At 38.1% G+C, this 13,162-nt stretch overlaps 1 protein-coding gene across 1 annotated transcript; it reads left to right on the top strand.

Moving 5' to 3' along the window:
• The first annotated feature begins 2,234 nt into the window (after positions 1-2,234).
• LOC122656313 lies at positions 2,235-3,120 on the top strand. Its single transcript, XM_043850796.1, has one exon. The coding sequence runs from the start codon at positions 2,512-2,514 to the stop codon at positions 3,007-3,009; it is 498 nt and encodes a 165-aa protein (XP_043706731.1). The 5' UTR covers positions 2,235-2,511; the 3' UTR covers positions 3,010-3,120.
• The last annotated feature ends 10,042 nt before the right edge of the window (positions 3,121-13,162 follow it).

Below are 13,162 nucleotides of genomic sequence, written 5' to 3'. Positions count from 1 at the left end.
TACATGCGACCAGATAGCATTCTCTTTCTCATTTGTATAATAACGAAATAGAATTGACTATAAGGACTTCCAGACTACCAGACAAAAATCCTAGACAACAAAGAGGATATTTTAGTAAGGGGCGCTATTTTCTATGTCGCAGTGTAGGCTGCGCTCAGACACATGGGGTGGGTACAATAACCACCCTCCCCCCTAAGTGGCAGACCCATGTGCCTGTGCATAGCCCATGCTGCGGCACCAAAAACATTCTCCCTTTCCTCGTGAAAATAAGAAACAACTGTAATTTTTGAGGCTGATGCTCTGAGCTGGAAATGGTAAAGTCATCCCATCCTCTTCTCGCGTTTGAATATAATTCGGAAGTATTTTGACACGTGGCAAAATCTCATTGAACTATGAGGAAATATGGAACACAGTGATCAGTGTGTCACTGGCTCACTGCCACCCATCCTGGATACCTCTTTTTTCCTCTTCCTATCCACACAAGTATACATCAATTCTCCACTCAGTAACCCCCAATTTTCAGAAATGACGACAACATCCTTGCCTTTCTTCCAAATTCCCAATTTTACCCTTTCCATTAAAAGCCCCAATATACCCTCCCTCTTAAATATACGTTGACAACGTCTCCCTGTCTTTTTCAAACCAAAATTTATTCGAGATAGATACATCCAACACATCCTAGACTCTCACCGTGAATCTCAAGATTTGCACCGTTGGGGGAGTAAGTTCTCTTGACCGTTCGACTGTTATATGTGGTGGGTTCCACCAGAACACCTTAGGTAGGTAGTAAGCGAGGTTCGAGTTCTTCTCCTGTGACCCAAGCACGGCAGCACCTAGGGAGGCATCCAACGGCATTGGGCAAGTGGGGATGTGTGGGGTTCTGGTGCACATCTCGATGCACCCAGCAGCCCAATGCCATTGGATACCTCCCTTACCTCCCTGGGTGTTGGGCTCGTAGTGAAGGAGTCGAATCAAGTAAGCAATCAAGTCATTTTTGGAAAAAGATCTTTAACTCTAACTCCAACTTCAACTTCTCTCCAACCAACAATCCAACGGCAAGGAGGATTTGAACACGTATCCCTAGGTATTGGTAGGTGTTGGGATACGTGTTCAAGTTCTCCCAATTGTTTGATGGATGGTAGGAGAGCATGGTTTTAGTGTACGGTATTGGAATGGATATTGGCAACCTGTAAAACTGATACGATATCAATACAGTATCGATTTGGATCATTTGTATTGGGCAAAATTACCCTCGAATTTCTTTAAAAAAATTAGTTTTCTGATCATTTTATCCCTTGTCCGTACCATGCTACTGATACGATATCGGTATCGATGACTTGCAAAACCAATATCTGACGATACGATACAGATACTTAGAACCATGTTGTAGAGGACCTGGATCCGTAGTTTCCCAAAGAGAGGGTTTTTTCAGCTGGCGGCATAGGTGAACAGTCCAATGAAGTGGGCAGTGAGGTCATTTCATATGAACTATTCCTTTTTCCGAATTTCCATTGAAGCTGATTCAGCGTTTCAACATATAAAGGTCATAATGGTAATTTGAAATCATTGATTAGTTCCTCAGTTTTAAAATCCGGAGATTTGAAGAAGCGATTCCATGAGGTCAATCTCATATGAGGTAGTAACTGAGAAACTGCTCGGAATTTCATGGTGGGGCTCACAGAGACATCGGATATCATTGGAGCAGACTGTCCAACCACTCAAACTGATAGCTCATCCGTTGGATCTTTGCTTTCCTTGTGATTTTCGAAAAAAAACATGAAAGGTAGATGATGATGCTCTTTGGAACGCGGTGTAGTGTTTTCAATCGCATGTGCGGTTGAGCGTTCAGAGATATTGGGGACCACAATAGCAAAAAAATATATCTGAGGGCTTTTTTGTCATTAAAGTGGCATTCTAGATATTTCGACAGAACATCAGGGTTACTCAATTAATGCTCAACCCTATAAATAAGCCGATCCCTCCTCTCCATTCTGTTCTCTTCTCTCTCGCCAAAATTTCAATCTCTCTCTCTCTCTCGCTTCTCTTCTTTCCCTTCCTCCACCCTCTTCTCTCCAACCCCTCCCTTCTTCTCAAGTAGTAATCTTAAACCCAAATCTCACCAACTCTTCTTCTTCTTCTACTACCGGCGGCGACCTTTCTGGTATCGCCGACAGTCGGCCGGCGAAATCATCAGATTCCCGACCACTTCCGTCATCTGGATCCGATCTCATCGCTTACCTGCTCCAAGTCTCCAACCCTTTATTCTCATCCTCTCTGTGTTAAATCGTCGTCGTCTTTTGAGTCTTGTCTCTTCCATCCATCTTCCCCTTTGTATTTTTTAAGGATATCTTTTTTCCATTAAAGCTTTATTTTTCTTTTTACAGTTTTAACCTCTAGGAGGGGTCCTTAATGACATTCACTTTTTACAGTAACCGAGAGGAGGGACCACATTTTGGGCAGTTTCCTCTGTTGGGTTAAAATTAGAGTAGATTGACGCTTTGCTGAGGTGTCATGATTTCGACAGAGCGCTCGATTCCAATGACGGACCAGCCCCGTCGGGTTTTGACGCCCGGGGCGTCACGGAAACGGAAGGATAGAGAAGGTCTTCTTCAAACAGACAAATCGTCAACTCCAACCACCTCCAAGATTAACCAGATTCAGGATCCAGATCCGAATCCGAATCCGACTCCGGCTCCGACTCCGGTTCCTTCATTGTCTAACCGGCTCTTAGCTGGCTACATGGCCCACGAGTTTCTGACCCAGGGAACTCTCTTCGGCCAGAAGTGGGACCCGGCGGCGGCCACCGCGGATAAAGCTGAGACGACGAAGAAGGTTACAAAAAATAAAGCTGTAGAAGAGAAGGGAGGGAGGGAGGCGACGGCAGCAGCAGCGACGGGGGCGGCGGCGCATCAGAGCTATGCTGCGGTGGCGAAGATGATGAAGGTGGATGGGACCCACATACCGGGTATTGTGAACCCGACCCAACTTGCGCGATGGATACAAAGGTAAAGAAAAGAGTGACGTTGTGGAAGCACGTGGAGGATTAGTATTGGAGGAATGGTTGATGCTGATGCTCCACGTAAGAACGCACGCTTCTCGATTGTTTCGCGCATGCACTTCTCTACTATGCTACTCTCAGAGAAAGAAGGTGATGAACGGTGAGTGACCAAAGACGAATGCACAAGAGAGAGAAAGAGAGAATCTGAGTGTTTCTCTCTCTCTCTCTCTCTCTCTCTTTCTGTTTTTTCTTTCTTTTTGATTTTGCAGTTAATGATAATTCTCTCTGGGCTGTTGTAGTTATTGTTGTGTAAAAATGTTGGTGGAGGAAATATTTGTAGGCGACAGAAGAGATCGTCTGATAAGATGGTAGAATAGATAGATAGATCCATGAGATATTCAAACCTTTTCTCTCCTGGGTTTGTCTGATATCTGTTCTTCAACATTTACATGACAAAAAACAAGCCTTGAATCGTCTTCTTCTTATTTTCTTATCAAACTGATAAAATCTGCACAAGGCTCCCGCGTTTAGCAGGGTTTGAGAGAAGGTCAAATGTAGGTAGTCTTACCCCTGTTTTCAAAGGGACTTGTTTTCAAGCACTTGACCAGCGAGCCAAGCACGACCTTCATGAAAAAGATATATGGATAATCCAACACGTGCATGGGCATGCATGTATTTGTGTCTGGTAGGTGTGTTGAGTTGATGATGAGGAATCAATATTCAGATGAGAATTAGTTAAAAATAGTTATCTTCTTCTTGCCTGTGTGCAACTTATTTTCAGATATTCCAAAAAACAGATTTCCTCCTCAAAACAATGTTATTTGCTTAACTCACTCAAAATCAATATCTTTAAAATCTATGACTCAGAGAGTTATGTAAGTCTAGATTCTCTCTGCTACTGCAAACTCAAAAGTCAAATTTTTTTTTTAAAAAAGGAAAATGATAATTTTAATCATTATAATGAGAATACTAGTAACGTACGTTATGAAAATGGAATCTCTTTTATTTAACAAAATTAAATGCTTTGATGAGGAAATCTTTCCATCAATCCAATCACCTCTTCTTATTGCCAATGGCGATCATGATCATGGAGTGTACGGTGTACCACCGCCGCTATGAAATGCAGCTCGGCAGCCGTCGGCCTCTGTTGAGACCTCTCTCGCTATAAACCTCATTTTAATGTAGGGAAAGAATATGTTTTGATTTGATTTTAAATTTTCTTTTTATTTTGGGAGAATGTTCTCTATGCCATAGCGCAGGCTGTATCCAGGCACATGGGCCTGTTAATCACTTTATCCTCTCAATTTGCCTGTCCGTACTTGACGTTAAGTACATCTAATAGAGGGGGTGGAAATGACTATCCTACCCCCTACCTGAACACACTACCCGAGATGGGGTCCACGTGGGTTCCACCTCCCTCTATTAGATGTACTTGACGTCAAGTATGGGCAGGCAAATTGAGAGGATAAAAATTTGGGGGCAGGGTGGTCAATGCACCCACCCCCATGTGCTTGGGCGCAGCTTACGTTGTGACACAGAGAACATCGTTCTTTTTTTTTGTTAATAAAATAAACATAGATAAATCAAAGATTTAATTTCATCACAATTTTTGTACATAATTTGTACATAATGCACGGTCATGAACAAAACAGAAAAATGTGAGCGTTTGAAAATATACCCAAAACTCCTCTCTCCCAATTTGACAAAGCTTTGATGAGATTCATGCAACCAAGCATGCATCCCTTGAATTCAATTTGTAAGATTTTTTAAATTAAAAACCTTTGAAAAATGTAATATATGTGGAAATGTTTCTTCTTTCTTTAGTATTCCATTTTCAAGAGTTTTGACCTTTTCTCTTTGATTTCTAATCATCTCAATTTTTAAAACTTTGCATACGAATGCTTCACGTACGTGTTTAGATAGAATTTATTCTATGGGAATGTTGTTCCATCTGAACAGTGAGTTATTCACGTATGCTCATGCATGTGAACATTCACCCCCTCGTCATTTTGTGTCTTTTTAAATAATCCCCCTTTCTATCACAATAAATAAATAAATAAATAAAATATTAGTAGTTTAATTCTCAAACCAGACCCAGTGCAACTCCAACGTGGCATATTTAATGAGAAAGCCCAAAAAACCAAGCATGTTCATCTCTGTCCTTCATTATTTGTCATATTTTTCTCTCTTTCCAAAATTTCCAACATTTCCTGTCGAAAATAAATGTGAATTAAAAATTTTATAGGTCCAGGAAATGGAGGAATTTGACATTCCAAATTCTGTTAGGAACCCCCTCAACTCAATTTCTAAAACTTTGCCATATGTGACAAATAGGGTTTTAAGAATCGGATCAGAATCGACGAGACCAATCCTGATTCTCCCTGATCCGTCTTGAGTCGATCTTGTACAAAAAAACAACAAAAACCCTAGAAGCCTGGAAAAGGCTGATGTTGAGGCCGATTGCAATCCAATCCAGATTGTAACGGCCAGACCGACCAATATCCTGATTGCAATCGAATGCGTGAAGGTTTCATTTCTACTTGTAATGCTTTAGCTACGATCATTAATAATATATCAGATATCAACTTTTCGTGCATGGTGTATTAAAATCCTCTGCAATATCTGCGAGGTGGCGATGCACATCGGGCGGCACAATAGAGGCCAGATGGCACACATATGATCATAAATACATAAGATATAATGAGAGACGTCTTCGATTTTTGGTTTATCCGGGACTCTTGTAATTAATGAGCTACGAAAATGGAGACGTAGGAAAAAGTTATATTGTACTGTTGGTGAAGGAAAAATACACCCATCTAAGGTCATAAATACTTCTCCTTATTATACGAAGTCAATATATAATATCTCTCTCCACGTTTTCAATAACCTTTGCACATCATCTGAATTGCGAAATTTTGTTGCTATTAGGTAGGATTACATGAACTTTTCAGTTGCTAAGGCTCGTAGCCAAAGAAATGGACCAAAGGGAAAGTGAATTATTCCATTTCTCAGGCTGCCAACCAGGGAACAAGAAAAGTTCCTGCAACCAGAGTTGCAGCAAAAATTTTTGTCCATATGAACTCCTCGATCAAGGGATTTTCCTTTCTCCGTCGATGAAGGAAAACTACCTCCTAAGGTGTACATGTATGTGTATGTATTTAGATTTTAAGGTCTCAATTTCTTGAAAAGTGAGGAGAACAAGGGAAACACCTTGACACACACTCCTAACACCTCTTCTCTTTTTTCACTTTTTATTCCCTTCAACATCTTATGGGTTTGATTTGATCCCGTAGAATTAATATACTTTCTCATTGAGTGAAGGCTATGAAATAAATCAGATTAATTTTTCGATTAAAAGTATTATGCGAAATCTTCGTTCTTTTTTCCTTTTTGTCCTTTTTCCTGTTTTCTTAACCTAAAGGTACAACGTTTGACTCAATAGAAAACCCTTTCTTCTGAATGGATCGAAGTATCTATAATATTTGAGGATTGTAAGCGAGATTACTCTCACTGTGACTTTGAGAGTTGAGAAAAGAAAGTAAAAGGTGAGCAAAGCATACTAGAAGCTGCCGAACGAAAAACCCAAAAAAGGCATTTCAGAATAGAACTCTAAAGCATCTTATGCTCTATAAGCTGCTGGATTCCATTTATGACAGAGAGAGAGAGAGACACGAGCCTTCTTTCGGTACAAGCAAAGAAGAAGTTTCGTTTTTCTGTAAAGTTTCTGCTTTATCTTTTTTTCTTTCTTTTTCTATTAGTAAGGTATCTTGATTCTTGAGCGCAGCCTGAAGGCCACCCTGGTCTGTGTTATCACAAAGGTATATATTCTAGAAAGAGACTCCCATGGATTAGACCAGACCATGGAATGAGGAGTTGGTATCGGATTGTATCGGTATAGAGGTTGATGCCATCAAAACTTGGAGGATCTAGGATTAGGTATCGATTAAGGATGTCAACGGATATTCAAAAATTCGTATTCGATCCATGTTTGTATCCGTTTAGGAGAACCTGAATCTGTCAAAAATTAATTGAGTTGCAGAATTGTTTCACATAAGGTATGAGAGAGAGAGAGAGAGAGAGAGAGAGAGAGAGAGAGAGAGAGAGAGAGATTTGATATTAGATTCTGGATTTAATTACCTATTTCATCTTCAATCATGTTTTATGGTTTCCTTAAAAGGAGGGAGAGAGGAAAAAGAATAATAGAAAAAAAGAAAAAAGAATGAAGAAACAGAGTTAAGTCTCCGTGAATGGCTATGACATGTGGCCTTAGGAGAGCGTTATTGGAGAGGAATCCTCTTCAATGACGCTAGAGAGGATCCAGACTCGCTACAGGCAACACGCTGTAGAGGATCTAAATTGCTCATAGCGGTGCCAATTCTAAATTGAAAAGTCAATGCTAGGATATCAGTCAATGAATATCTAAGAAATGGTATGAATCAGGGACGTGCCACATTTTAGATCAAAATCAATCATATTCCTTTGCATGTATTGGTAATTTGGTATTTTCCTTGACAACACACCTAGTCCAAATTGTATCTCTACTAGAGGGTAATTGTTAGTTTCTTTTGATCATCCATTTGTTTTATTCCTAAAAGTTATTTTAGGTCAAGGTAATTATCAAAACCTACGAATGTTTTGTATATTACACGAATATATTGTGAAATGGGAGGATTTACTTTCATTGGGAAAAAGAAATGTTATATTGAAATGATAAAAACTTAAGATTACAAATTTGTTTTTACAACCTTAGGCTATGTTTGGTATTTTTTTTTTTGGGTAAAATGCTATGTTTGGTATGCATTCTAGGTCGATTTCATATTCTTGAACGATAAAAACATTTATTTTTATCATTTAAAAATGCAAAATCGACTTAGAATGCATGCCAAACGCAGCCTTAGGTACAACAAGTTTTTTTCTTTAACGAATCATTTAATGACTATCGGTATACTAGAAGAAAAACTTGTAGCCTTGTAAAAATCAAGAAGCACTCTATAAAAGAATATCTCTGGACGGCATGTAACTCTTCAATTTTACTCTTTCTAAGTGTTTGTTTTAGGTGAAAAAGATTTGGATTTTATTTCCTTGAAAGAATCTTTGACTAGATCCTTGTGGGGTTATTTGATCAAATCATATACTCATATACTATAGAAAATAGAAATCATTCTAAAATCAAAAAGTGCTATTCAAAAGAATCGGTCTAATAAAAATAAGGGCTCATGTTCTCTGTGTTGCAGCACAGGCTGCGCCCAGACACATGGGCCTGCCACTTAGGGGGCAGGGAGGTCATCGTACCCACCCCCATGTGTCTGGGCGCAGCCTGCACCCCTGGCACAAAAAACATATATTCTCCCTAAAAATAAAAAGGGGCCCTGTTCTCTGTGCTGTAGCGTAGGCTGCGACCAGGCACATGGGGGTGGGTGCAATGACCACCCTGCCCCCCCTGAGTGGCAGGCCCATGTGCCTGGGCGCACAGCCTGCGATGCGGCACACGAAACATTCTCCCAAATAAAAATGGGGAAAGTTTTCATACACGGTCATGTAAACCGTGTATGTGAGAGGGTGGGAGTTTCAAAGCATTAATTAATTGGTGGGGATTCATGATTTTTCCAACTTTTTGTGAGAGACCTTTTCACATACACGGTTTACACAACCCTGTATGAAAACTTTTCCCAATAAAAATTACACCATCTTTGTACATTTGATTGAGGAAGGGGTGGGATGTGAAGAAGCCATAATTAATATGCTGCTATTTGACTATATAATAATTATCTTTTTAATAATTAAGGAAAAAGAAGCAAATGCCGCTAAAAGTGTAGATTCCAATATACGTCTTCTCACATGATAAATAGTGGGATTCACATTGACATTCTCTTTCTTTCTCTTATTCTAACCATGTGTGTCCTATGTGAATGATACTATTCTCTAAAGTCTAAAACACACATTGGTGTGGTGTGCAGATTCTTTCTTACATTGCCATCGAATATTAGTGATTCCCACGATTGAAAACTCGGTCATTGTCTTGTGATCAACATTTTATTGAATCAATTGGCTTCCATGATTGATAACTTAAATCTAAGTAGATCTTCTACTTAATAACTTTGGAAAACTTTGTAAATGAAGATCCACTCATGTATAATTATCATATATTTTGTCTAATTGATTTGAATTTTCTTCCATATGCATATCATAATTTAAATATCCATAAAAAAAAGAAAGAAAGAATAGCAAAGTCAAGGGGAAACTTTTTTATTTCATGACCACCTAGATTGGATTGGTTCACATGGTATCTCCTAATTCATTACCTAATTTCAAAAAAGCTTTTTATTTCATGATGATCATTCTAATTTAGGGGTTCCCTTAGTTGGCTGACCTTACAGTCCCCTTATCATTTTCCCAAAAAAAAAAAAAAAAAAATCATCATGTATGGAAAATGTTAGGAAACATTGGAAAAACTACATAAAGGTTTCAACTTTCGAAGGAACTTCATTCATTATAAGTGTGGCCCGGTGGGCCCTTGCTGGCTCCTTGTGGATCTCGGTCTGACTCCTAGTGGGCCCTTGTCTGGCCTGGTGTGGGGTCAGCAGCCATATGGGAAGTGGAGACATGTTTGTAGACATTTGGAAGGATTCTCCTAGCTCTTTTTTATGTGCAATTTCAAACAATATAATTTCTTATTGGGAAGCAGTTTTACGGGAGTGTGGGCTACTCCAACACTCCCATGTGTCTATTTCTCTTCTCCTTAAAATAAAGGGACAGAGGTGTCTTTTCATATAGAGAGAAGAGAGATAGATTCATGGGAGTGATGGCATAGGCCACACTCCCGGACAGAGATCTTTTTCCCTTTCTTATTTCAGTATATGAGAAATCCATTGCAGACAAAAACACTAATGGTTTATTTTATGGGTTAAAGAATATATCTAAAAGCAAATGGGTACTTTTTTTTTTTTTTTGGGGTAAAACAAATGGGTACTTCCTATTAGGGATGTAAATGGATTGGATTCAGCTCGAATAGTGCTATTTTTGCATCTGCATCCGATTAGTTTTTGGACGGATTCGGATACAAACACGAATACGGATTGAATATTTTATTCGTTTACATGTAAATATAGCTTTTTGGATAGCTATAGTCTATTCGTATCCGCATCCGTTTAGTTTTCAGATGGATTCGGATAATACTAAACGGATACGAACACGAATACAGAAACGGATTTCGACTATTCATTTACACCCCTACTTCCTATGCTATACATTGAATTGTACTCAATATATTTGAATTTGAGAGTGAAGTGAAGCTGGCAATAAAGCAGCTTTTATTTCCATGAAGTGAATCGAATTGAATGTCCATCAAATGGCCATCTTCTATGCTTACCCTCCATTCTCATTTTCCAAGTTAATCAATGCATTCTCACTTCTAAATCACTCAATTAATACAACTAATTAAACAACATCAAGGTTTTATATATATGGGAGAATGTTCACTGTGCCGTAGTGCAGGCTACGCCTAGCCATATGGATCTGTGATTTAAGGGGATAGAACGGTCATTCCCCCCCCCCCCCCCCCAATAAACCATGTCTCCAAACAATATTCCCATTTAAGATGAGAGAGGGCCAGAGATTGAACTGCACTGACAGGAACAGGGAAGAAAGACAGAGATGAATGTAAAGTTGCTGTCAGTACGGTCGGTGAGTCTGATTGATAGTCCTATTTGCCCAACCAGTTTGATGAGTAGAAGGAAGGAAAATGCATCCTTATTGACTCCACCTAAACAAACCTGATAAAGTAAAAGAAAGCAAAACTACAAAAGCAGAATATATACAAAGAAGGTATCCATTGTGCCCTCCTTCCTTAAAGCAGAATAGTCCATGTCTTCAAGAAGGCAAAAATGACATTTACAGTTTATATTACATAATTATTCTTTGTTTTATTTGATCCGCATAAATTATTATAATTATTCATAATTAAACATGATTAAGCAAAGAATATCTCTAAAAGACACATTTTCTTATCTTGTGATTTTACATAAGGATTTTGACTGTTGGATCACTGGGCTTAAAGGACTGAATATCTCACTTTAACATCTCTTTGTGATTTGGTTGAGTCTCTTATTTCTAATCCCTCTTTGATAAAGTCAGAGAAGAAGAGCCTTGTATCAATTCTTGATATAACTTTTTTACTTTCTTTGGATGATTCCAAATGCTGTATTGTTTCGCCAAATAAATCCCAACCCTTTATTGTTAACCTAATTAATCTATAAATGCACTTATGATCTGAAGCTCTTATTTATATTCATGATTATGTTATGTGTCGGTTCTTGCTTAGATGTAATTATTTGTGATTGTAGTTAGTTATTATTAATTATATGTATGTATGGGATTATGGTTAATTATTATATTTAGTTATTAAAAGTGGGATGAGTTTTAGGGAAACATTATAAGAGTTGAGAGAAGTTGTAGGAGTGGGGAAGTGGGTAGTTAATATTAACCGTGTATTTATTGATGAATGAAGAAGTAGAAAGTAGTGGGTAGTTAATATTAGCCGTGTATTTATTGATGAATGAAGAAGTAGAAAGTAATGAGAAAAATCTTAATTAATTCTTGAATTTATTTTGAAAGAGGATTGACAGCCTCCCAATTGTGCTAGGATGCCCAACTTTGTCCGTAAAACCAAATTTCTATATTGTCTTCTATCTTTTCTCTTTTTTTTTATTATTTATTTTTAATTCTCTCTCCATCAAGATCTGCGCACGTAACACTTTCAATTTGTTGCAACCCATATGAACCATGGTTTTTTTTTTTAGAGAGTCTTCAAGATTCTGAAATATGAGGATTGCTTTAGGGCTTGCAAGGAGTGAAAGAATAGAAGTGGACAAATCTAAATCTAATGATATGGATGGATTGTCAAGAGGTGATCAATTGGCTGCGAGGAACAAGTAAAGAATGTCCATGAGAGGTTTTAAATCTTCTGTTTGATAGTTAAACTTTTAACTGTATATGTATATTGAAGATGAGTAGATGAATGGTTATCTATAGCCTACAAATGGGCTATGAAGGCTAGAACTGATATAAGAAAAAAAATGGATAGTTTTGGTCTTTCTTGTTTTCCATAACCACTTCTCTGACTATGTAAGAAACAACTGCCATTAATACACCATATGAGGATGTGACTTTAACATGAGAAATAGAAACAAAATATGGCCATACTACAAGAGCTTTAAATATGATACTCCATATAAAGAAAGCTTGTCAAAAGAGGAAGAGGTACCACATGACCTAGCTATTAACAAGGGGAAAAATCTTAAACATCACCCTACCCCCTGAATGGCAGGCCCATGTGTCTAGACGCATATTGCACTGTAGCACAGAGAACACCAGTCCATTTTTTTTAGCCCAAAACTTATATACCCAAATTACAAAAAAAATAGATGTAAAAGACAAAATAAATATAAAACAAAGACAAACCTACTTGTTTTGTAATTAATTTTCTTATCTCGTAGATATAGGCAATTTCTCCAAAAGAATACACAAAGTTAATTGATCATATTCTCTCTCCCTAATGTTCAAAGTGTTATTGAAGAACCTAGATTTTACTCGTCTCAAATGAAGCATCACTACTAGATGATAGATATTGGATGGGTGAAAAGTGCGAGTTTTGTTTGCCACAACCCTAGCCCCATCCAAAATTAAATGTGTCATGGCGGGAGTGAGGGAGTTACTTTCCACAATAGGTTAATCTCTTCGAAACCCTTTTCTATTGGAAAGAAGAGTGGACAAGAAATTATACGTAATTCATCTGACTCTCATGCCTCAAAGGAGGAATGATTTCGATTTTTTGTAGGTTAGATCCAATCTTTTGCTCTTTCCTTTTGCCTATTTTGGTTTAAGAGTTTGATTTATAGATACAAATTTTGTAATTTCATGGAATACCCATGAATTGGTGAAGATGAACTATAAAAGTTCTGATGGAGCCAAATTTAACTGTTGGGTAGGCAAATATCCTGCTGTAATACGAAAAAACCACAACAGATTGATACAGGAATTGAATTGAGAAATTAAAACATCCATTCACCTCATATACAAGAATGTCATAACAAGTCACCCAAGGCCAACCACCACAACACCCCCCCCCCCACCTCTGAAAATAATAAAAATAAAATCTATATTTCC

The sequence above is a fragment of the Telopea speciosissima genome, chromosome 3 (genome assembly GCF_018873765.1).
Source record: "Telopea speciosissima isolate NSW1024214 ecotype Mountain lineage chromosome 3, Tspe_v1, whole genome shotgun sequence".
Taxonomy (NCBI): Eukaryota; Viridiplantae; Streptophyta; class Magnoliopsida; order Proteales; family Proteaceae; genus Telopea; species Telopea speciosissima.
Note: the sequence above shows the minus strand (reverse complement) of the source record. Positions and strands in the feature narration are given on the sequence as shown.